Source organism: Perca fluviatilis, chromosome 5 (assembly GCF_010015445.1).
Source record: "Perca fluviatilis chromosome 5, GENO_Pfluv_1.0, whole genome shotgun sequence".
In the NCBI taxonomy this organism is placed as follows: domain Eukaryota; kingdom Metazoa; phylum Chordata; class Actinopteri; order Perciformes; family Percidae; genus Perca; species Perca fluviatilis.
In genome coordinates, this window is record NC_053116.1 from 16,685,287 (window position 1) to 16,709,824 (window position 24,538).

The 24,538-nt window shown below is 42.8% G+C and overlaps 2 protein-coding genes across 3 annotated transcripts; both read right to left on the minus strand.

Moving 5' to 3' along the window:
• Positions 1-20: 20 nt before the first annotated feature.
• On the minus strand, positions 21-21,253 carry LOC120559001 (proline-rich transmembrane protein 3). The gene is made up of 4 exons (XM_039800424.1): positions 21,143-21,253; positions 5,217-6,094; positions 4,593-4,889; positions 21-1,909 (listed from the first exon to the last, which is right to left on the minus strand). The coding sequence occupies exons 2-4, from the start codon at positions 6,013-6,015 to the stop codon at positions 21-23; spliced, it is 2,985 nt and encodes a 994-aa protein (XP_039656358.1). The 5' UTR covers positions 6,016-6,094; positions 21,143-21,253.
• On the minus strand, positions 20,865-24,483 carry ogg1 (8-oxoguanine DNA glycosylase). Of its 2 annotated transcripts, XM_039801228.1 has the most exons (7): positions 23,931-24,482; positions 23,441-23,811; positions 23,156-23,335; positions 21,852-22,030; positions 21,615-21,762; positions 21,452-21,501; positions 20,865-21,357 (listed from the first exon to the last, which is right to left on the minus strand). In XM_039801228.1, the coding sequence occupies exons 1-7, from the start codon at positions 24,038-24,040 to the stop codon at positions 21,157-21,159; spliced, it is 1,239 nt and encodes a 412-aa protein (XP_039657162.1). In that variant the 5' UTR covers positions 24,041-24,482; the 3' UTR covers positions 20,865-21,156. The 2 variants fall into 2 exon arrangements, with proteins under 2 accessions (XP_039657162.1, XP_039657163.1); XM_039801229.1 differs by lacking the exon at positions 21,452-21,501 and having other exon boundaries at positions 21,212-21,357; positions 23,931-24,483.
• Between the last annotated feature and the right edge of the window lie 55 nt (positions 24,484-24,538).

Here is a 24,538-nt window from a genome sequence, read left to right on the forward strand (position 1 = left end):
CCCTTTTTTTTTTTTGGTGTTTAAAGTTCAAGTCCCACTCCATCCTCCCCTAGATGCCCCGTTGATGTTCTGGAGGGACGAAATGACACAGGGCAGGACACTGATGAGGGGACGCTTCCTACCACGTCCCCGGCCCACCTGTGACCCTGGTGAGAGGGCGTGGGGGGAGCAGTCACCTGCCTGCTGGGCACACTGCTGAGAACACTGCCCCCCAGCGGCATGGAAGACTCTGTCGGTGCATCACTGCTCTCAGAAAGCATCTGAGGATCACTGTTTCTGCGGAGCCAGGGCCCCTGGCTGACCCCTGATCCTGGGGACGGGGACTGCGAAGTTTGGTTAAAAGGATGAAACAAACTTCCTCCTCCGAGCAGGTGTTCCCTGTGCAGGGCCTCGTCAATGCTGCGGGTCAGGTCAATGGGAGATGGGGGCCGCAGATCGAATTCATAAAGAGACAGTGAAGTGTCCCTATCCTGATCCAGACTGCCACTCACTGAGCGCTGTGGAGGTCGGCCCAGCGCTTGCAGTCTCAGCAGGGAGCCTGTGGAGCCGTCAGATACGCCTCGTTCTGCAGAGTGGCCTCTATGGTTGCGTCCCCGGTTGCTGTCTTTGACGCAACGTGGCTGGGCGGTGGCCTGCTCGTGGTTCTGGTTCCTGATCAGACTCTTGCTGATGTCAGCTCCAGGACGCTCCTGGCCAGCCCAGTTGTTAGGCAATTCCCCTGGTCCTCCTCCTCCTCCCACCCCATTACTGTCAGACTTTCTACAGGGCTTCCCCCTCAGGCTCTGGACTATCTTGGACCAGCAGGTATGTCTTTGAGAGGAGCCCGTAGATTGGCCAGGGGACGGCAGGTCTCCTGCTGCTCTGCCATCTGGTCCACCCTCCTCCCTTCCACTGCAACCTTGAGGCCTCCAGAACACCCAGGAACCCAGGAGCAGGAGGGAGAACCCCCAGGCCAGCTCCAAGAGCCGGGCCCAGAAGTGCACCAGCCACCATCCCCAGTTGAAGCGCATCCAGTTCCCTAACAGTCCATAGAGCCATAAGGTGGCATGAACATGTAGCCCACAGCACAGTGAGCCTAGAACTGCACAGACTGCCAACACTCTCCCCAGGATCACCCCTGTCCTCCTGCTCCCTGTCCAAGCCTTCCTCCTGGCCTCTTCAGGGACTCCGGGGTGGGGAATGGAGGGGCTGCGTATACGTGGAAACACATAGCAGAGGAAGCCCAGACAGAGTGCCAGGCCCCAGCATAAGGACAGGACCTGTAGGGTGACGGGCACCACAGGGGACAGGGCTGGGAAAAGCAGATCAGCCGCCAGCAGCAGGGTACACTGCAACACAGCCAATACAGCCACCAGAGGAGGACGCTCCAAAGTGGAAGGTAACACACTTACTCCTGCCACCCTCAATGCCAGCAGTGCTAGGGCAGCCTGTGTCCACACCAGCAGGTGTAGAGGCAAGTTGTAGAGGACCATGACTGCAGGGCGAGGGAGGAATTTTCGTGTGCCATAGGGGTCTATTAGAAAGAGAGCTGCCCTAAGGCCTCCGGCTAGAAACAATAGAGCATTGGCGAGTGCAAGAGCCCCGCGATGAGGACAGTTTGCTCCAGGGGACAGGGTGAGGCCAAGAGCAGCTCCAGCAAACAGGACGAGGAAGAGGCTCGCTGAGCCGTATACATGCAGCTCCCAGGCGAAAGCCAGCGTCTGGCTTAGGTCACCCCAGTAGAGATGTGTGCCATTAGAGGAGGGGCTGTCGCTGGGAGAGGGGGCTGGATTAGAAGTAGAGTGGGGAGCTTGGTGAGGATGTTCTAGGAGAATGGAGCGGTTCCTCTGACCAATACCAGCCTGATATGTGGGGCTTAACCTTGTTCGGGTAACAGGTACGATACCTGTGGCAAGTAAGGAAGAGGTCCCTACAAAAAGAGAAACAGATCTTGGTTTCAGTTTTTTTAATATATGAAAACAAAATGTTAAAAGTATTACTTCTAAACACCATTTATTGGAAAAGCAGAGCAATAGTTTGTAGTACATGAAATACTATTCAGAGCCACTAGAGGGGTGTAGCTCACCATCAAAGTCATGAGCTAGAACCATCTCTCAGTTCTTCATTGGAACTTAATCGGTTCTGCACGGACACATTGTCCTAGGTCTATATTACAAATATGAAGACAAGAAATTACCCAACTTGTACAGTCTCAATAACTTCTATTTTTGAAATCTTATTAAATATGCATCACTTCTCTCCTCTCTGCAAGTATCAGGTTAGTGTGTTGCTACCCATCAGCTGTCACATTGTATCCCAAAAGATGGCTTAGTATGGAAATAACACACCTTAACCACAGACAGTGCAGTTTTGTGAGCATAACTGTACAGAATATAAATCACGAATGTACTCAATAAGGCACAGACAACTGCAAATGTAACCCAAAAACAAGGCACAATGTATTAGCTAATAGCAACATGCAGGGTCAGAAGAATTCGAGCCAAAGTCTAATTATGTATTTTCGAGTATTAAAAAAAAAAAGAAAATTATGTAGGGAAGGTCATTTAATAGCAATCATAAGATGCTATTAATCTTTATTTAAATACTATGCCACTGCATCATCCACTTTATATTCATACATTCGTAAGACATTTATGCTGACCAAAAGTTCTCGGGATAACCGAATAGTAATTGTGTGGCTTAATTGGATTACATTATATAATTAACAAGAACATCTACATAACAAAACACCAGAGTGACACGAAAACTCTCTGTTCAAATTTGCAGTGTTATATAATACTTAAGTACTACCTCATGGGATAAGACAACAACTTGACAATGTGGCATCTCATTATGTCTATCTCTCTTTCATTTAATACATGCACACACATACTTCTGTTTGTTCAAGGCCTCCTGCAAAATGCAGGAAACACCCAACAGCATTATACTCATGGGGCCATTCATCACTGAGCGCTTTGAGAACAACTCAGATGTAAAGATAACACACGATGAACTGTGAATAATAACACTACAAAATGTAATTATGTCTAAGTATTTTATAGGAAGACAGTAAACACGTAAAGTATAACGACTCTGTGTCTGATGGTGAATTACAGTAAGAAACAGTGGTAGCTAAAGGTTATCTATCTGGAATGATTTCTAATGCAACATTGAACTTTTAAACGTGATGGATGGTGGAACAACATGATCCATGGTAAAATACTCAAACCATCAGCCACTTGGAGGACGTTAAGCCCGTTCTCACCGTGTGGAAGCCACCCATAAAGCTGACACACTGACTTATGACTCACTCCAACATGTGTTTCACTTCCTGGCTCCCTCCCTCGCTCCATCCCTCCTATCACACACACACGTTTTACTTTCAGACTCACATAGGCGAGCGCTGCATACATATCACAGACACACGCCTTTATTTATATAAAGGTGTGTTTTACTTCCTTCCCTCAAACTCCTTTTTTCTGTCTTACAGGAGCAAGATCCAGACACATTCCAGATGTGCTGATCACATTTCACAGCTGGATACACTTACCCCTACCCTTGAGTTTTCTCTTTAACACATGCTCACATGCACACGCTCACACGCACACACACGTTGTAATGATCTATTATATCCTGTTCACACAATAATGTGTATGACCCCGATACAAATGTAGACAGATATATACAGTACATACAGTACAAACTGGTATTGCCATGGATGCAACATTATTAATTTCAATGACCTGCCAAGGAATCTACTAGAAGACTTTAAATGTGCTCACGGGAGCCTGAGTGTTTAAAAGTCATGAATATGTTGTTCTCGTGGTATCTAAGAGACTGGCTCATGCACCCCATGTGTCATGCTTTTTCCTTTTCCATTTCCATTTTTTTCAAGTTCCCTCCCTACATCCCTTTTCTGTGCATCTGGTTTACATTACCATCCCCACTCCCATGCCTGTACCTTTCTTTCATCACACTTTCACCCACCCCATATACTCTCTCATCTGTATTCCCAACTGTCTCTTTTTCAGACCCTACTTTCCTCTTGTCTATCTCTTTGCATAGCTGCGATTCTACCCGCCTCCTCTTCAACCCTCCCTCTCACCTAGTGCTCATACTTTCTTCCCTCGCTGTGTCTACCCCACACAACTACCACCCCACTTTCCATGGAAAAGTGCCTCTGCTTTTTCCCTCCTTTGAAGCCATTTCCAGATTCTTCCAGTAAAAAAGTTCCAGCTGTACAAATAATTCCATTTAAAATTTTCAAAGGATAAAGGACACTAGTCAACTACAGAGTAGTCTTGCATTGCCAGACCTATCTCCACAGCGCTGTGTCAGTGCTGGAGTATGGTCTAGTTACACCATTAATCTATTCTGGGATACGGAAAAAGAACACTCTGGCTTGTTTATGTTTCTTTAAACCAATCACAACCATCCCTGGTGGCGCTAAGCCCGGGATGCAGCGATGGTGCCCTTGCAAAATAGATAGTGGAGGTAGCGGAAGGGGAGGGACATCCAGCATGTAAGAGACGCGCTGGATGTCAGGCTTTATCCTAGCAATGTACATCCGTTGAGCCAGACTAACCTCAGAGCAAAAGACCCCCATTTCTTACCTGGCCTTGATGACTGTACAGTTGTGCTAGCTGTATTTCTTCCTAGTTGTGCTGTTCCATTGGGTTGATTTGTTGTTTTGGAGGAGGTTCTAACAGCCTCCTGTGTAGTAGTAAGCACACTAGTTGGAGATGTGGTTGTCACTTGCTGTGTCTTGGTGTTTAATGGTTCTTCTGCAGTCTGTGACTGTTTATAGTTAGAGCCAGTGGTGGTAGTCGTGGGTTGTGGTAATGTCACAGCAGCAGAGTCCTGCTTTGGAGTGTCTCTGACGGTGGAAGGAGTGTTCTCTGTCAGTTCACCTAAAGGAATGGTGGAATAGAAACATTTGTGACATGACATAGTGTAAAGACTTTGACATAGGTGCCCTTTAAGTTGTATGTCTGCATTAGCTTAAGTTAAGTGTAATGTCTTGTTTGTGTTCTAGTATGTATAGAGATTTGTGCTGTAGTATGTAACCATTGTCCTGTCTTTTATGCATTTGGTAAAACTTATTGCCGCCTGTCTTGGCCAGGGCTCCCTGGAAGAAGAGTTATTGTAACTCAATGGGACTTTTCCTGGTTAAATAAAGGTTAAATAAATAAAAAAAATTAAATCAACAGCAATCTATCAGATCATTGATTTCTCACCTGTTAATACTACAGTCCGAGGTGTCGCCTGTGTTACCATGGGGGACGGTGTGGCTCTCGTCTCAGTTTGTGGGGTCATAGAGATTTTACCAGCTGTTGTAAGCACAAACAGGTGAGGCTTCGCAGTCTGACCGTCCGGTGGTGGTGTTTTTACCAGTAGTGTATTTTCAGAAACTTTAGATATCGCCGTCTGTGCCTGTGGCTGATACTGCGCCATTTCATCACCAACTGTTGACTGAGGAACAGGTGATTCTTCCTTCACAGGCATCACTGTTGGAATACTACCTGATCCCAACCCATGCAAATCATCATCCTCTGTCTCTTTCTCCTCTGGATTCCCTGCCGTCACTGGTTTATCACCCGCAGACTCAGCAACAGCACCAGAGGGCAAAGTGGGCAGAGGTGGAGTTTTTGTAATAGCATCTCCCTTTACAGTCCTGCTGGATGCTAAACTAGCTGTGTCAGTCCTGGGCCTGGAGGCTGTTGGTTGAGTTAAAACTGGCCCGCTGCTGAGATTCTGCGTAGAAAGGGCAGATATAATAGGAGTGGACATTTCTCGCCCCTGTTGCACTGCATTCGTAGTTGTCAGTTTATCCCGGACTGTAGCCCTTATTGGCACATCACTACGCCCTCTGGGAGGCAGAGAAGGCCAGAATCTAGTAGTCTGCTTGGTTGGTTGAGGTGGAGAGAGCAGGTCCAGAGGAGAGAATGAGGAGGAGGAGCCAATGAGGGTCTGGGAATCTGAAGGATGGAGGAAGGAGAGGATGAAGCCCAGGAAAAGGAGAGGCATGGGAGCCATGGTCTGCCTCTGACTAGTGAGCACTGGTCCCTCTGGCTGTCTGTCTGTCTATGTGTCACACCATCCTTTAACGGTGTTGCTGTTGACAGAGAAAAACAGGTCACTTTTACATTTCATGAAATAAAACAAGCACAAAAAGCATGTAGACAATAATGGTGCTTTTCCATTACATGGTACCTACTCGCCTCGCCTCGACTCTACTCGTCTTTTTTGGTTTTCCATTACAAAAAAAAAGTACCTGGTACCTGCTAACAGGTACTTTTTTTAGTACCTCCTCAGTCGAGGTTCCAAGCGAGCTGAGGTGAGCTGAGAAGGTGACGTGAAAACCTGCAGGCTACAGATTGGTCGGAAAGAATCGTCACTGCATTGCTAGCGACAGACGGCATTTTTAAATAGTTTAGCCAGCGGTGTTTTTTTGCTGCCGGAGGCTCCACGCAGAGCTTTCTCCGTAGCATACAAGTGGCCTGATGTTTATACTTGTGCGCTGGTGTGTGTCGAGTCGCCATGTGTGTGTGTGTGTGTAGCTGGTGAGCGAGGGAGAAGTGAGAGAGTGCCGGCGATTAGCTCCGCAGCGAGTAGTGTCTGCCCTGTTCTTTCTGACCACGGTGGGAAATCTGGAGCAGTAAAAGTTAACTGTCTTGTTGATTTCATGTTGTTTAAGGAGAAGGAGAACCAGGAAATGAGTCGAAGGGGGGAATGCAACGCTACCAAGCCACGCCCACGGCAGTCGCTATGACGACAAGCCACGCTGAGGCGGTACTAAAATCTACAATGGAAAAGGGACGCACAGTGCGCCGAGTCGAGTCGAGGCGAGCAGGTACCATGTAATGGAAAAACGCCATAAGATACCTAATTCACCTTTTGCAGAATTCTTGTCTATATAGTAGCAATGCTCCATAGCTAATTTCATTCATGAAACAGTGTAAATCAGTAAGAATTTGTGATGATGGCTAATTTGAGGAGTGCATGTTGCTGTCTTGCTATGCTGATTCAGAGGACAGGTCAATCAAACTCCTGCAAGGTTTTAGCAGCCTGACACCGACGGACACACAGGGTGTGGTAAGGTGTATGGTTTCAGAATACATGGCACATGTGCCGACGCACACAGACACAGACAAAGGAAAGAGTTAACCTCTAAGTTATATAACACGTTGCACCATCAAAATTATTAAGCCAAAAAAAAAAGGAGTTACAGATGGTTTGATTCAGTGGCAGATGGACACATTCACTTTTTTTCTTACTATCCCTGCCATAAAATGTTCTTTGGATGAACATCAGTTTCTTTCTCCTCCAAAGTCTTCAGTTGTTTTGTTCCAAGGAACAGGACTCTGCTCCACTTTTCTGCCAGTTCTGTTTGAGTCATGGATGCCAGGAGCTGACAGCTGTAGCACCTAGTGGTGAAGCTCAGGGAGCCCAGTGACACGGAGAGACCCCTGGGCCCTTGAGGATTACACAATCCTACGACTCATCTAGCTAAACAGCTGCCAGCCGCATCCCCTCAACTCAACATGCACTTCTTATACAAAAAACCCCACCCCTTTTCTTTTACTATGTCAGCCCCTGACTTACGTAAACCTCCCTTGTTCAAACTAGTCTGTCTATGACTCACAGTGGGAGATAACCTGGGGGAGCAGTTAGGATCATACTGAAACTTCAGCTGAAACATTAGGAGGAAAAGCACAGAAAATAGAAATCAGTGCCTATGGCAGAATTCATTCTACTGCTTATGACTCACCTAGGGTCCATTCACAGCTGCAGTGTATGGTTCTCTGAGAAAATACTGCAGCTGCACACCACGGTTGGCATGTGCAGTTCGTACTCATGTAAAATCGGAGTAATCTGGGTAGTATATGGAAAAAGTATGTGTGTGTGTGTGTGTATACCAAGCAGGAAGTCACAGAGCATATTGTAGGTGTGTGAGAAAATGTAGACTGGCGCAATCTCAGTTAGCTTTTGAGCTTGTCAATCAGTATTTTATCTCCCTCTTTACTAAGTGTTACACAAAAGCAGCTGGTGAGAAAAACTGGCAATGAGTACAGTAATATAAGCGGTAGTATATCTCAATCTCCACCCACTCACAGTAGTCTGTGTTTATTTTCCTTCCTGTCTCAGCCACCTCTTCTACTCTGTCTAGTTGGCTGTTGGCCAATCCAACCTCTGATTAATTCCTGTTTTTCCCCTTTCTTTCTTTTCCTTTAATCCCCCATTTAGCTGGAGTGGTTTCAACACAGTCCTACAGCAGGTGAGGGTTGAAAGAGAGCCCTGCAGATAGGGAGATAAGGTGTATGATAGGAACGGAGAAGATGGAGGAGGCATGGTGACGGTGATGAAGCTGACAGTGGAGGGTACAGTGAATGGAGGGGGCAAGGATTAATGGGATCTGTGACAAAATTGAGACTGAGAGAAGTGGTAAGGGCTTTATATTTAGAGATAGCTGGTTGATAAACTGACAGAAACTAAGAAGCAGAATATGTGAAGCAAAGAGGAAGAGTCACAAGGAAACTATGTTTCGGGATTAACAGGTTTGTTATGGTCCAAGCGCAGATATGGCGGTCTGTCGACGAAGGCATGCGGAGAAACTGAGCCTGCTTCACCTTTCCTCTGAGGTTAACTGGCAGGTGTGCAGCCAGAGATAAACAACCTAACTATTGAGAAATTGCTTTTAGAAAACATACTACTATACTGATCCAACATGCGTCATCCTATGTGTACGTGTTTGAAGGTAGGTGGAAGAGATTAGTAAATCTCAAAAGACATTTTGCCAAATAAGCTTTAGCTGGAGGAGAGAAACACTGCTGCTTTATTTGAAACACTGTCAGCATTATTAATCTCATCTCCACACATGGGCCATAAACCCACACACACAACAGTGGTTCCCCAAAATATATTTTTTAAACAATTTGACTACAAGTTTCCATTGAAGTAATACAAATGTAGTAAATGTAGGCTGATTGGCAGTTAATCAAAGCAGACAGAATTACAGGCCAGGAACAGACAACCATGTGTGTTGTTGGATTTTAGGGCTGGGCGATATGGAGAAAATCAGATATCACGATATTCTTGACCAAATAAGTCGATATCGATATTGCGGCGATATTCTAGGGTTGACAATTGGTGCTTTAACTAAATATCTTCACACTTAGATTTTAGATAAATAATCATCAGTAATGTGGACATAATGTCTAAGTGGGGAAAACGCAAATAATAGAACAGCTGGAACAGTTTGGTAAGTTCAGAAAAGTACATCATGTTAGCCTTTAAACCCAGTAAAAGACAACACTTATGTCTATCAAGATATTACGATATCCAAAATCTAAGACGGTATCTAGTCTCATATCACGATATCGATATAATATCGATATATTGCCCAGCCCTATTGGATTTCATCTCCAATGTAACACTACAAAGACCTGTGTAATCAGCTGGTTTGGTGCTTGGCTTGACTAACACAACACACACACACACACACACACACACACACACACACACACACACACACACACACACACACACACACACACACACACACACACACACACACACACACACACACACACACACACACACACACACACACACAAGACAGTTAGTCCTTCTGTGACTGTCCATGGGAGGAAGGCAGATGGTATTTGTTTTTTTTTTTAACCATTTTCTGACCCTCGGGGCAGAAAGACGTATCGCTCTGCATGTTATTTGCACTGGGGTGTGCATGTTGTGTAGATGTCGTCATTTTCTCCTGCACAATACGTTCTTTATCCAGAGCAGGAAATGGCCATGCATATTATCCAATAGTACAGCAGCCAGCAACAATCTGAAGATTACTCTAAACTCGTTGCCCACAGTATAGACCTGCTGGTTATACAATCACATAAGTCAGTACAACAGCAGCTGTTACTAATCAGTTAATCGTTGCAGTACTGATGTCATGTCTACACTGATGTATTAATATGACAAGCTAATGTCCGTACTTTACATAAGGAACCAGGCAGAGGGAGTGAAGTTTTGGAGAATCTCCCTCTTTCTTGCAAGTGTTCTCTCTCTCTTCTCTGCCAGATTCCAGACAGCTTGGCAGTGCAACATTTCCATTCATTTGAGTGAATATTTCCAGGGACAAACATAAGTCTGTTTGTGGACAGAGGGAACTGAATTATTGAAAGATAGAATTGAATGTCTGGTCAGATTTGTAATCTTGTTAACTTATTATCTAATTAGATAGTTCCTGATTGACATCACAATTTCGCTAATTTTAGACTGTAATTTATTTAGGCAAAGATCTTGTACTGCTGCATGTGTTTAGACACCAACATTTGAGAACTATGGTTTCATTTGTTATATGAAATAAAGGGTTTTGTAATAAAACATGTTCATATTCCTCAAAGAAAGGTATCCAAATAAGTACTGTCTTGGCCTTGCTAACAAAACTCAGGTAATAACATTAGCACAAGTATTGAAACTGGACTACAGTCATGCCAGCAGCTCTGCGAGGCTGTATTTAGACACAGCCAACGGTGCTTTAAGCCAAATGCTAACATTAGCATGCTAACATGCCTACAATAACTATGCTTACATACTGATACAGGTAATGTTTACCATATTAGTTTAGCATGTTAGAATGCTAACATTTACTAATTAGCACTAAACACAAAGTACAGCTGAGGCTGATGGGAATGTTATTAGTTTTGCAAGTATTGGACAAAATACATTTACACCTGCTGATGGCACTTCATGGAAAGTCAGAGATCAGCAGAGTTGTTACAATTCATCCTGAGAGGGACATGAAATCTTATTAAAAAAATAGTTGATAAGAAATTTTACTCGCCTAGATAAAATGTCAGGCGATCACCTAGGTCTGTAAGATTCATCCTTTGGGGACCATGAATGTCTGTAAAAAAAAAAAAAAAAAAAAAGCAATCCATCCAGTAATTGTTAAGATATTTCATGCTGGACCAAAGTGGTAGACCGACTGACCGACATTGCTATCGCCGTTAGTAGCTATAGTCTCCATCATTATATGTGTGAATATGTGTGGACACATGCTTGTGCTGTGTTTCAGGCCATGAGATTACAAGGCAAAGTCTTTAACTGAGTGTCCAATACCTGAGTTGACTCATAGTATCCAATGTCAAGGTGGCTCTTAAATGATCAGGACTTCACAGTCAAAGTCACCCATGGCCAGAGATGGGAAGATCTTGTTAATGGATGATAGAGAATAACATGAGTGGGGCCGGAGAGAATAAGAAAAGATACAAATCTTTCTAAAAAAAAATGTAAAATATAAATGATAGGAAGAATCACATTACAACGAGAGAGAGGTACAGTAGTAGGGCTTCTGCAGTGACAGCAATAGTAAAGATGGGCAGAAAGAAAAAGAGACTGGAATAAACCAGCTGAGAGCTGTGTGTCACTGTGGACCACTACACTGCAACGGCTCCTCAGTCCAACTATGACTTGCCATACAGATGTGTAACTTGTTTGTACTGTGCTATGTAGAGGGAGAAATGTGAGACTGTGAAGCAGTGTATGTATGTGAATTTGTGTGTATGTGAGACAGAGAGAGAAAAAGAGTGAGGGGGGGAAATGGGAGAGGGAGTATGTGCGGTTATGTTGGTATGCGGGTAGTGGGGGAGGTAGCTGATTTGACCGTTAAAAATTCCACACCTTGAAATAACATATGGATTGCAAACAGCTCCCACAATATTCTCTTGCTTATTTCAATTATAGCTACCACATCAAAATAAAGTAATGCTATTCTTTAAATGAAGTTGATTTATATATGAGGAGATATACGAGCTCTACATGCATTATATATTCTCCAGGACGTTTTCCAGGCGGTCACCCAATTTCTAGACCTCTGCCTTAGACTAAAGCTGTCCATTTAGCTCCTAACACAAACCAACCCCTGTTAAAGATGCCTCTCTTGTGGCGCTCCACTGCCTCAGGGGGTGTCAAAACTGCATTGGAGCAACCGACCACACAGCAGGGTCATGCTAAAGGAAGAGAGGAGGCTCCAGAACCAATCGCGGATGCTTTTGATCCCCAGTTGAAGTGGATGTCCAACTTAAAAGTGCTGACCCCCACAACATCTTTGACTGATGTTCCGCCTTCATGCGAACAACAGATCAAAGGCTGAAGTTCAGCATTAAAGGGTGAGGCACTTTAACTGCACTGTGACTCCACACACGCACACACACACACACACACACACACACACACACACACACACACACACACACACACACACACACACACACACACACACACACCTCTAATACCTTGACAAGGTATAAACACAGGCTACAAATATTGACATATGATAGGTGACCATGGAAAGAGAGTTTACCTTCTTAAACGTACATTGTCTGCACAGATTCAGGAAATAACTGTGAATTGAGTATATTCAGAACTTCAAATGAGCACTCACCCATTCCCAGAAACATAACCTGAGAGATAGCAAGTCTGGTGACCAATTGAAACAGCTGCTAAACCGTGTCAAGCCACAAAACACTTTCAGGAAAAGAGATTACAGGCATAAACAGCTTGCCTGCTACAGGGAGTTTACCACAGCTCCACTTCAACCAGAAACTCTCACTATGTTACAGCTGGATGCTATAAAATGACTGTTGTGTTAAGTGGTGTGTTGTGGGGCAAATTAATCACTGAATTTGCAAACAGACTGTATATTATCTTACATAAGATGTCCTTGGTGCATATTTACAATTTTATAAAAATGTAATGATGTATAGGCTACTTTGTATACCCACAGCCAAAAACATCCAGTGCCATAAAGGGTTAGGAACAGATCACGTCTAGTGCTTAGTTAGTGGGTCTGTCCTTCATTTATTAATTGTCTTGGTTTATGCTTTATTTTCTGCTATTCTGGTAGTTTAGTTTAGTAGGGCTTTATGCTCTGGGACGGGTCTCATGTCTGCTGCTAACTGAAAGGAATAACTGCACAGCCAGTTTAAAAGCATCTGGCTCCAAAATATGGGTGATTAATAGCTATTAAGCCATTAAAGTAAGCCATTTATAGGCTACTCAATACTGATGCATACAGTCATGGATCATCCTCTGTCCTGTTACATTCTTTCAAAACCCCTCTTCTCTGTAAACAGACTCAATCAAAGCAGCTAGTGAATCTCTCTCTCTCTCTGTTTAACAATTGGATAGGGCCCTTTTTCTCTCGTCAGTGGATCAGGGTGTGCTGTTTTTCTTTTGAATTGGAGTCGTATGGCAGGGCTCTGCGTTACATCCAGTAGCACTTTGAAGCAGCTCTGCCTGTGCGCTCTCAGTGAGCGGGGCATTGGCGCGGTTGCCTTCTTTTGCCTCTCCTCTTCTGGATCCTTTCAAACACTGATGAGGAACAGGTGAATCCAGATCGTCTAATATAAGTGCCACAGCCCTGCACATGTTGAGGTTGGACAAGCCTCGTAAATACACTGTAAACACACATGCACACAGACAACACTTTGCGCACCTGCCAGCAGTGGCGAAATAGTACCCCACTTGTTGCCGTTTCATCCATGATGTATTGGAAATAACTTTGGTGATACCAGTCGTTATTTCCACTTTCTGGACAGCCAGGCCTTTTCAATTCCCTGGGATATTCGGGCATTTAGCTAGGTTTGACCGGTTTGACATGCAAATTAATGAAACAGGAGAAGCTGGTTGAATCGCATGGCCTTTATTTCACACAAACTATAATTGTAAAGCTATTAAGTGATGGGTTCGTTAAGGAACTGAATCAAATGATCTACTTTTTACGTACAATAAGACTAATTGAATCAATTATTGAGTAGTTGCCGTTTGAGGTGGGTCCTTGACTCTCATCATATTCTATGTTACACGCTGAAAATAAAATAGGTAGATAATAGCCTATCCGTAGGTAGCCAATTTATAACCTAACATTAGCTTAAGTAACGTTAAGCTAACTTAGTAAGTTAGTTAGTAACGTAGATACACGTTAGCTATAACGTGTTTGTTTGTGTAAACTTGGCTACTGTAAAGGTCTAGGGAGTTTTTAGGCTCAAGAAATCATGATCAATCACTCGCTGACGTTATTCACCGTTGGTCACGAAGAGCAGTAACGGCGTTACTGCGCAGGCGACGTTACTGTCCTAAAGGCAGGCAGCGCCACCGTGACGGCTTCAAGTGACCAAATTCACCCAAACTGTCGCTTTGTGCTGCACACCTCGCGATGGGGACGTAAGCTCTCAACAGTGCACACAGACAAAGTAAGTACAACGGTACAGGTAGCTAAAATGTGAACGTACGACGTGTGTTAAAGTAAACCCGAACCGACCTGCTACAAGAGTCAACATCACGCGTGGACCACTGCGCAAAGTATCGCCGCATAGCAGCCACTCCACAACTGTTATCTTATTACAAGTCCATTCGTTACCTACAGACATACCTGCAGGTTCTGTGCGGCTCCTCTCCGATGGCGTCCTCTGCGGCAGACTATAAGGACTAGGACATACCGAGTTAGCCAAAAGAAACGTGTAGCTAGCGTTTTAGTCCAGGTCCACCGCTAATTAGCCGCTGGTTACAACTGAAAACAGTAAAACAGTCCTTTATCGACATACAGAGAGGTTCAGCAGCCTTGTACCACTGCCAGCTTTCTACCCATGAGCTAGTGAGCAGATGAACGCCCCCTCCGATCGTTCCATCTCTCTCCACATCGCTCCCTCCCTCTCATTTTTTTTCCCTCACAAGCGGATAAACACGATTGCCTACCTACCAACCTTACCGACTGGCACGTCTGTTACACAACGGCAGTCCGGCACGCAGTTTCAGACTGAGCACCCTTCGTTTAGAAAGCAGCCTGCTCTGACAGTGCCCAGTAGAAATATGACGACACTGGCATTGACATCATCACATAGCCACTATCCAGGTTCTGTTTTGTTTTTTTATAAGATCTAAACTGGGTTGTTAAAGTGTCTGGGTGGTGTGAAAGGAGTGTCATGTGGACGAGACAGGTGAGGAGGCACCTGACATTTCTGGAAGGGTGGTGCAGCAGCAGGGAGGACAATGAGCTGGAAACAGAGCTGTGCATGCAACTCTAGCTCCCACGCCTCTCCTGCCCTCCAGCCAGAGTGTTTAGAGGGGGAGCAAGCCTGCCAGAGCCAAGATGATACTGTTTTCTGATGCAGCACGGCACCTTGGCTCGGTGCCTCCTCTCCTTCATCCCCCAGCTGATTGTCTCTCTGTCTTACACAAACACAACACTCTAGTTTGGACATGCTCTTGAGACTCTAGCTCTGACCTGATTGAGCCAAAATGCAGAACATTAACTAGGCCTATAACTCTCATATCAGCAGCAACCATCTCACTCTGTATCATTATTTCTCATTCGTCACTCTCATTAGATTGGCTGCACTGCACAGTCCTAAAATAACCTGTGCAGCTCAGAGGATTGTCCTAATGCCATTACATTACTACTGAGCAAGCAGGAGAGACACTGAAGGGTTGGGACAGGAGGAGCGGGGACACTTCACCTTATGGTAATCACATTATTGCACATGGATTATGACTAATAATCTATAGGTAGGAGATACATTATCAAACCCTACATATTTATAGACCCACCAAATAGAGCAGAATATGGAATGGATGTAAGTTTTTACAAGAGATGTCATGTAATTTAAATCATTAGCACGACATTGAATGTATGTGTGTGTTTGTTTATGAATTGATTGTTATCCAGTTACAGTGCCTTGCGAAAGTATTCGGCCCCTTGAACTTTTCGACCTTTTGCCACATTTCAGGCCTCAAACATAAAGATATAAAACTGTAATTTTTTGTGAAGAAGCAACAACAAGTGGGTCCCAATTATGAAGTGGAATGAAATTCATTGGCTATTTCAAACTTTTTTAACAAATAAAAACTGAAAAAGTGGGCGTGCAAAATTATTCAGCCCCTTTACTTTCAGTGCAGCAAACTCTCTCCAGAAGTTCAGTGAGGATCTCTGAATGATCCAATGTTGACCTAAATGACTAATGATGATAAATAGAATCCAGCTGTGTGTAATCAAGTCTCCGTATAAATGCACCTGCTCTGTGATAGTCTCAGAGGTCCGTGTAAAGGCGCAAGAGCATCATGAAGAACAAGGAACACACCAGGCAGGTCCGAGATACTGTTGTGGAGAAGTTTAAAGCCGGATTGGATACAAAAAGATTTCCCAAGCTTTAAACATCCCAAGGAGCACTGTGCAAGCGATAATATTGAAATGGAAGGAGTATTAGACCACTACAAATCTACGAAGACCCGGCCCGTCCCTCTAAACTTTCAGCTCATACAATGAGAAGACTGATCAGAGATGCAGCCAAGAGGCCCATGATCACTCTGGATGAACTGCAGAGATCTACAGCTGAGGTGGGAGACTCTGTCCATAGGACAACAATCAGTCGTATACTACACAAATCTGGCCTTTATGGAAGAGTGGCAAGAAGAAAGCCATTTCTTAAAGATATCCATAAAAGTGTCGTTTAAAGTTTGCCAAAAGCCACCTGGGAGACACACCAAACATGTGGAAGAAGGTGCTGTGGTCAGATGAAACCAAAATCGAACTTTTTGGCAACAATGCAAAACGTTATGTTTGGCGTAAAAGCAACACAGCTCATCACCCTGAACACACCATCCCCACTGTCAAACATGGTGGTGGCAGCATCATGGTTTGGGCCTGCTTTTCTTCAGCAGGGACAGGGAAGATGGTTAAAATTGATGGGAAGATGGATGGAGCCAAATACAGGACCATTCTGGAAGAAAACCTGATGGAGTCTGCAAAAGACCTGAGACTGGGACGGAGATTTGTCTTCCAACAAGACAATGATCCAAAACCTAAAGCAAAATCTACAATGGAATGGTTCACAAATAAACATATCCAGGTGTTAGAATGGCCAAGTCAAAGTCCAGACCTGAAATCGTCAAAATCTGTGGAAAGAACTGAAAACTGCTGTTCACAAACGCTCTCCATCCAACCTCACTGAGCTCTAGCTGTTTTGCAAGGAGGAATGGGCAAAAATGTCAGTCTCCGATGTGCAAAACTGATAGAAGACCCTACCCCAAGCGACTTACAGCTGTAATCGCAGCAAAAGGTGGCGCTACAAAGTATTAACTTAAGGGGGCTGAATAATTTTGCCGCCCAATATTTCAGTTTTTTATTTGTTTAAAAGGTTTGAAATATCCAATAAATTTCGTTCCACTTCATGATTGTGTCCCACTTGTTGTTGATTCTTCACAAAAAATTACAGTTTTATATCTTTATGTTTGAGGCCTGAAATGTGGCAAAAGGTCGAAAAGTTCAAGGGGGCGAATACTTTCGCAAGGCACTGTATGTTAATAAGATTACTGTAATCTGGTGTACCAGAGGGGGATCTGATTCATCTGACATTCTCAAACTATATAAAAAGACCCAGATGAGTCTTTTCTCATGCAAAGGTGCCTTCTACTCATTGTTTAAATTAAGGGGGAGCTAAGCAGTGTCCAAACACTGCACAAGATATAGTGAAATATTTGCTTACTTTGGTGATCCCATGTTGCTTCACTAAGTAAAATTAGCCCTTTCTTTAAAAATGAATGCCCTGACATGAGGCGACTTTGTCCTCCTGCCCCACAGTTTTCTAAATAAGTCTTAAGGAAAGTGAACATTATATAGTGGGTGACTGTACATTATGACACAGAGAAGCTTTACCAGGCGTGGTCCTCCTCATGTGTAAACATCAATCTTTCATCTGATTTTTTTTTTTTTAATTTAGATTTTTTTTTCACTTAATTTTCAATTATCAATTTGGTCATCTGTTTTCTCAATTCCAAGTATCACATTAAAAAATGTTTACAAGCAAGAATAAAATAACCCATATGTTTACATGTCACAATCACTGTACAGCACTTTTAATTGCTATATAAATAAAGCTTGATTGATTGATGTCCCACAAAGCAGGTCAACCCGGTAACTTACCCATACGTTTATTGCCTTTGACTGACAGCTCTTGATACATATGGGGGATTTGTAGTGGGCTTTAAATAAAGTGAGAAGAGAGCAGTATTTAAATTTAGCTAAATGAACAAATTCTTAAAAAGGAGTGAGTTAGCTGCACTGACATACACCAAAACCACACATGGGAATCATGCTACCCCTCACCCATATATACTGTGGATAGTGTTTCTATACCATCTTTGTCGAGGAATGTAGGGAATACATTCCATCTAGTCATTTGAATTGATCCTAGTAGGGGCTCTGAAATTTAACTCCGGAGCAGACGGAACTGTTTCTTCCTCCCAATCTATAAGGCATTGAACGTTAAACATAGCCAGCAAAGTGGGGATCCGATCAGATGTTAAAAAGGATTAATTTTCTCAAAAAAAATAAGCCTCTTTCATTAAGAGCAGCCAAGACCTTCATATGCTAACATCCACCCGCACACATATGAGGCAGAAAAGCTTTAGATCTAAAACACCTCTGCCAGCTCTGTGCTCTCAGACTTTCTCTCTGTGGCTTTCCCTTCACCCTATGGTTGTCTAGACACCAAAGAATTATCTTCCCAACTCTGGGCCCCAAAGACAGACTTCAATGTGGGGACAGCCTTCCCCCCGTCCCTCAGGCTCCCCTCAAGGCTGCCTACAGCAGCAGCATTGGGTTTCACCACATGTCTAGGTGAATCAACACAATGCTCTTTACATTTTATCCATCTTAGGTATTGTATCAGATACTGTTATATAATAAATCTACACAGAGCCTGAATATTCAAAACAGGATCAAATTCTTATTTAATAAATTGATAATACCAGTTATATAATATCAATAACATTTTTCAAAAATGTATCCCTTTGACAGATATGGTTAGCTTTAACATAAATGGCAACATTAATATACCATAAAAAATATGTTGTCGAGAGATTTACTGTGAATTTGTATTATTAATAATAATTATTAGTATCCAATCCAACATAGATTCCTATATTTTACATAATTTTAAATCTCACAATCTTATGCAATTCAATACAACTGTTCTGTCATGAAGTCTATTTTTTTTGTAACAGTTACATCAATTTTAGGTTCCAGTATTGAGGTTAGTGGTGGTGTTCTACTGAACTGCATTATACCGGGTTTCTCATGTTCTGCCCCCCTCATGTACTTAAAAATTAAAATAAGCCTCTCAATATTATGTAGTCGACTCTAGTACACCACCTTTGACGTCAATAATAAGCATTTAACTACACATTTCAGAAACTGTAAGAAAAATGTAACATCTCTCTCTCTCTCACTCTCACTCTCTCTCATATCATGGTAGCTATCCATTTATTATTTGGCCATTACAGGCAATATTGCAAATTAATGAGCGGGACTGCTTTATGGAAATACTGGATTTTACATAATTTCTGCATCAGTGTGATGATTTGCCAGGCATTTAATTAGCTGGATTAGTCAAAAACAGAAATCACCAACTAGTTGTTTTATCCGTTTTTCTAATGATTTTACTATATCATAATATATGTCTAGTACATAGGGGTTAGAGATTGTATTCATATCATCCACTCCAAGAGCCCTTGATTTTGACACACACTCCAAAAGTGGTGCCCCCTAGTGCTAGCAGGAAGTAATGAAGCCCTCTTAGATCAAGTAGACACGACGAGAGATGTCCTTTCAACTGAATAATTCCAGAGGGGATGACACAAGCTGAGGCCCATCTCTTACATAATGTGCAGGCCACTGTTGTGTTGTTTGAGTCTTTGCGTGTCAGCTTGCGTGCGCACATGGCTTTTTCTTTAAGATTCATGTCCCCACCTCAAGCACACTTTCACCTCTCCCTGCCCTTTTCAAAAATATATATATTTCTTTGTCTCAACTCTATTTTTACTCTGCTTTTCTTCTTCACTGGGACTCTGCCCTGAAGCTGGGCCCTAGCTTCTGTCCGGCTCAAGTGAGAGTAGGGATGAAAGCTGACATATTTATTAATACACATGGCTGCACACACTTCCACAAATAAATGTTGTCTATGGATGTAAGACATGCATGTTCAGCCACACACAGATGCAACTACATGCATGATGCACCTGCTCACTTACGCCAACATGCCAAAAAAAAAAAAGCCTTTTAAACTAAGGATAAGAAAGAGGTTTGCTAGGCTTGTGGCTGTACACAGATGCCACATTTTAGAATGATTTATCTATGTATATTTAGAAACAAACTAACATTTTGCACGGTCATTGCACAGGGACAGTAACAGGTCAAATAACCCTTGAGACATGTTCATGTTGTCACAAGAGACAGTCACACAAGCCCCAAGCATTGACAGCAGATAACTGCAATCCCTGCTATAAAAAGACCAGCTGACAACCAATGCCTATAGATTGACACCCAACCAAACAGCTTTTTACGATCCAACAGACACACTATTTTGATGCAGGGAATGCACAGAAGAAACACAACACACCATTTTGGTGTCCTATGACCTTTTCAGACATGCATACAGATGCCATGACGTGTTGGTGCATGGTGTAACAGGAACCAAGGGGCTTGGCAGAAAGTATTCACCCAGGGAAATAGTGAAATTTGTATATATTATCTGAGGTTTTCACTATATATATATATATATATATATATATATATATAAAGCAAATGGTGAATGACTCTTCACAAATTGAAAAATTTGTATATATTATCTGAGGTTTTCACTATATATATATATATGTATATATATATAAAGCAAATGGCCCACTATGAGATATTATCTTGCAGAACAATATCTTTCAATGCATACTGCCACCTAGGGGCCTTGTCTGGCAACATTTTTCAGGAATGAGAGCTTCTTTTAAAATACAGTACATACCGTACATAAAACATTAGCACATAAGTTATTTTGTCTTTATTGTAAAAACCAAAACAAAGGCCACCAGTGTGCTGTCGTAGTGGACTCATAGGAAAGTAAACATAGAAAAGGTCAAGGTAAAAAACATGTAAATGAAAACCCTAAGAACCTTCTTACAATAATTTGTTTTATACCATGACAAAAATACAGTTTATATATTTAATTCCATTAGGTTTTTTAAAATGAAGTTAGCCAAAGTGTGTGAGAAAAAATGTGGTATTGTGATCTGATGTGAGTCCTGATGTAAGAAGCTTGTTTACCTTATATAACTCTCTCATTCAGAAGTCTTTGCTTTCTTGTGATGTGCTGACTTGGTTTTCATCTTCTTCACAGTTCCATTTTCTTCTCTCTTAATTTTTGTTTTCTTGCATGCCACCCTCAGTTCTTCTTCATCATTTTCCTCTTTCTTTGGCCGTTTCAGATGTGGCATTTCTTTCAGCTTTTGGAACTTCTTGAGATCAGCACAAAACAACACCTAAAACAGATAAAGACCACACAGTGGTTATAGCAGACAGATTGGAAGAGACATGACAGAAACTCACAGACAGACACTGACTGATAACACTCACCGACTGTGCCCAACCAGCATAAGGACCCCACAGTTTTCTGAAAAAATCCCCTGTGAAACAATATTGCAATGGACATCGGATTGTGTTTAGGATTAAATAGAACCACTAGTCAGTGTTTACAATCAGAACGAACATACTACCGATAAGGTGGGTGAATACTAACCAATATCTCGGTGAAGTTTAGCTGTGATGCTCTTTTGTCCGTTGCCAGAAGCATAGTTGTAGTCACGTTTAGCAATCTGCCACACATGTGTGTCTATGGGTACGGCCTCTGCCTTATCCAGGGACATCAGGCATACACAGTCTGCCACCTACAGCGAGACACATAGCCTTGATCACATGTTTCTGTAACAAGTTCATGAAAAATATAAGAGGCTAACAGGTTATTTTCCTACTCTACCTTGGTGCCTACACCAGGGAGAGTACGCAGAGCATCACGGGCCAGCAGATATGGGACACTGCGTAGACCTTCAAGCCACTGGAGCCCATGGGTGTCCAAAATCTGCTTCGCGCTCTGCTGAAGGAACCGAGCCCTGTATCCAAAACCGAGATCCCTGAGACACGCCTCTACACTGTTGTCTGTCAAGTGCAATGTAGAAAAACAACACAATTATGATGACAATGGCTAGTGAACATGACTCTCAGCACGTATACATCAGCATGGGAAATGTAGGCACTTGAAGGAAGAAATAAACACAACAAAAAGACAGAGGGTAATAACATATTTGTCATTGAACCTGCATCAAGATTTATGTACCACTCAGCTATCAACCAAAGCACTGATCTTATTATCTTATTTTCATATAACAGAGGCTGGATAGTCAACAAACTCCTGTAAAATGTGGATTTGCAATGATAGGCAATGGTTGTGAGCACATTTATTTCTATTCTGCAACATGACTTAGGTTGAAAATATTGTTGCATTGGCCAGAGTAAAGATCAAGGCCTCCTGGTTGGATTTTCTACTATTGAACCACTTACACTATAGCAAAAGTGTAGGGGGAATAATATCATTGAGGACCCAAGAGACCTGATGCAGTTGTAAACCCTAAACTAGGGCTGGGCAATACATATATCAATATTATATCGATATATGAGACTAGATATGGTCCTAAATGTTGAATATTGTAATATGACACAAGTGTTTTCTTTTCCTGGTTTTAAAGGCTGCATCACAGTAAAGTGATTGACTGTTCTATCTGTTCTATTATTTGTCTGTACCCACTTAGCTCAATTTATTATGTCCATATTACTGATGATTATTTATCAAAAATCTGAAATCACAAATTGTCAACTCTACAATACCGCTGCAATATCGCCATTGATGTATTTGGTCAAAGATATCGTGAGATCTGTTTTTCTTCATATCGCCCAGCTCTACCCTGAACCACTGATACGAAGAAAGATTTTAAAACAGTGGCGTAGGTCTGTGGTGAAGGAATGTAGTTTAAACAAAAGAAATGCCGTGTTCAACTCAACTATCTTTAGAGCCTAATGGGTGCCGACCCAAAAATCATAAAACAGGCAAATAAAGTCATAAGCACTCACAAATAAGTATACCATGCTTTTAATAATGCACAGCAGGAGATGAAAAAGACGTGTTTCTGCCCTAGGCTTTTCTTAGCGTTTCTGCTATGATTAAAAGTATTATATACTCATTTGTGAGTGCAGATGACTTCATTTGCCAGAGAAAGAATATTGTACCTGCAAGCGCAGACAGGGAAGGAAAGTTGTAGTAGGAGGTTTCATCCAGTTGGCACAGCGGGGCACCCAGAGCCTGACACAGCCTCTCCACCATGCCCTGGATACGAGAGATGTGGTTGTTGGAGGTGCAAATGAAGGAAAACAGGCATTCAGTGGGGTCCTGGCGCAGCATGCGCACTCCTGGGGAGAGACCAAACAATATATTTAAGACACAACAAATATTGGCTTAGTCATTACTTACAGTAATGTAATGATAAGTGGTAGCATGCATGCACACACACTGACCTGTGAAGATGTCTGCAATGCACTTAAAGTGAGGGTCTGCTACTCCCCATTCATTGTAGAGATCCAGCAGCTTCACATTCAGCTGGAAGTAGTCTCTCAACATCTCTTCTTCCTCCTCAGTGTCCTGCACTGAAGTCAAGGCCACCGGCTCCTCCTCTTCCTTCTTCAAAGCTCCTTTGATCCTCTTCTCTGACTTGTTTTCCATTTGTAGAGAAACACCAGCCCTCCTCTTCCTGTCACTTCCACCCACCTCCCTGTTTTGTTCATGGTTTTTGTAAACGTGGTACCAAAGAATGTCACCTGTTTGAGTCAGAGTCCAAATTCGTCCTCCCATCACTCCGGTCCAGTGGCCTTCTGCGGTTTCTCTCCATCTGTGGGTTGAAATGTGTTTATACAAAGACAAATACACGATTTAAATTGTATTAGTTATGTCCAGCAACTCTCCTGTTGATCATGAGACTAACGTTACATCTGAGCTAGACCAACCTACCGGAAAGATTGTCCACATGCAAGAGTGAGATCAAGACTCAGCTCCGACTTTGCACAGGCCAGAGATCTCCACATTTTTGACCCCGATGACAGTACCGCATGTTTGGCCATAACTTACCTGTTTTGATGCTAACAGTTAGCTACTCTGCTGACTGTTCAGAGGTTAGCTAAAACAAGCGTAACGTTACACTGACCAACCACAGTGTCCCGACATTATAAAACTCATCTTAGTGTGATTAGAGTAGATGTTGCAGCGTAAAACAAACCCTACACCTTAATGTAAACGGGAAGCTACAACTTCTAAGTACAGTTCATGCTATGAGTTCATGTTTACAACAGCCAGTGTAAATAACTTTCGCGGAGTTGTTTTAGCTAGCGTCGATAATGATGATGGACAACAAAGACCTTACACTGTGATGCAAAACTGCGCATATTTGAAAAGAAAACGTGCAAAGTTTAGATATTTGTAATTCGAAATGTTATTTCGTACAAATAAGACGTGGTTATAGTCCTAACTTCATGTTAATAATGATCCCAAATCACTTAATGCGTAAGGTAATGTCAATCTGATGCAACATTTCTCAGATTCCGGTAGCCCCTCCCGTACTG

Excerpts from the sequence above, each read along its gene's own strand:
- LOC120559001 (XM_039800424.1), bottom strand. The coding sequence starts at position 6,015 with ATGGCTCCCATGCCTCTCCTTTTCCTGGGCTTCATCCTCTCCTTCCTC. Across the intron at positions 4,890-5,216 it reads TCGGACTGTAGTATTAACAG|GTGAACTGACAGAGAACACT; the intron begins GTGAGAAATCAA and ends CCATTCCTTTAG. Across the intron at positions 1,910-4,592 it reads TGTACAGTCATCAAGGCCAG|GGACCTCTTCCTTACTTGCC; the intron begins GTAAGAAATGGG and ends CTCTTTTTGTAG.
- ogg1 (XM_039801228.1), bottom strand. The coding sequence starts at position 24,040 with ATGGCCAAACATGCGGTACTGTCATCGGGGTCAAAAATGTGGAGATCT. Across the intron at positions 23,812-23,930 it reads GCATGTGGACAATCTTTCCG|ATGGAGAGAAACCGCAGAAG; the intron begins GTAGGTTGGTCT and ends TTCAACCCACAG. Across the intron at positions 21,763-21,851 it reads TCCCTGGTGTAGGCACCAAG|GTGGCAGACTGTGTATGCCT; the intron begins GTAGAGTAGGAA and ends GTCTCGCTGTAG.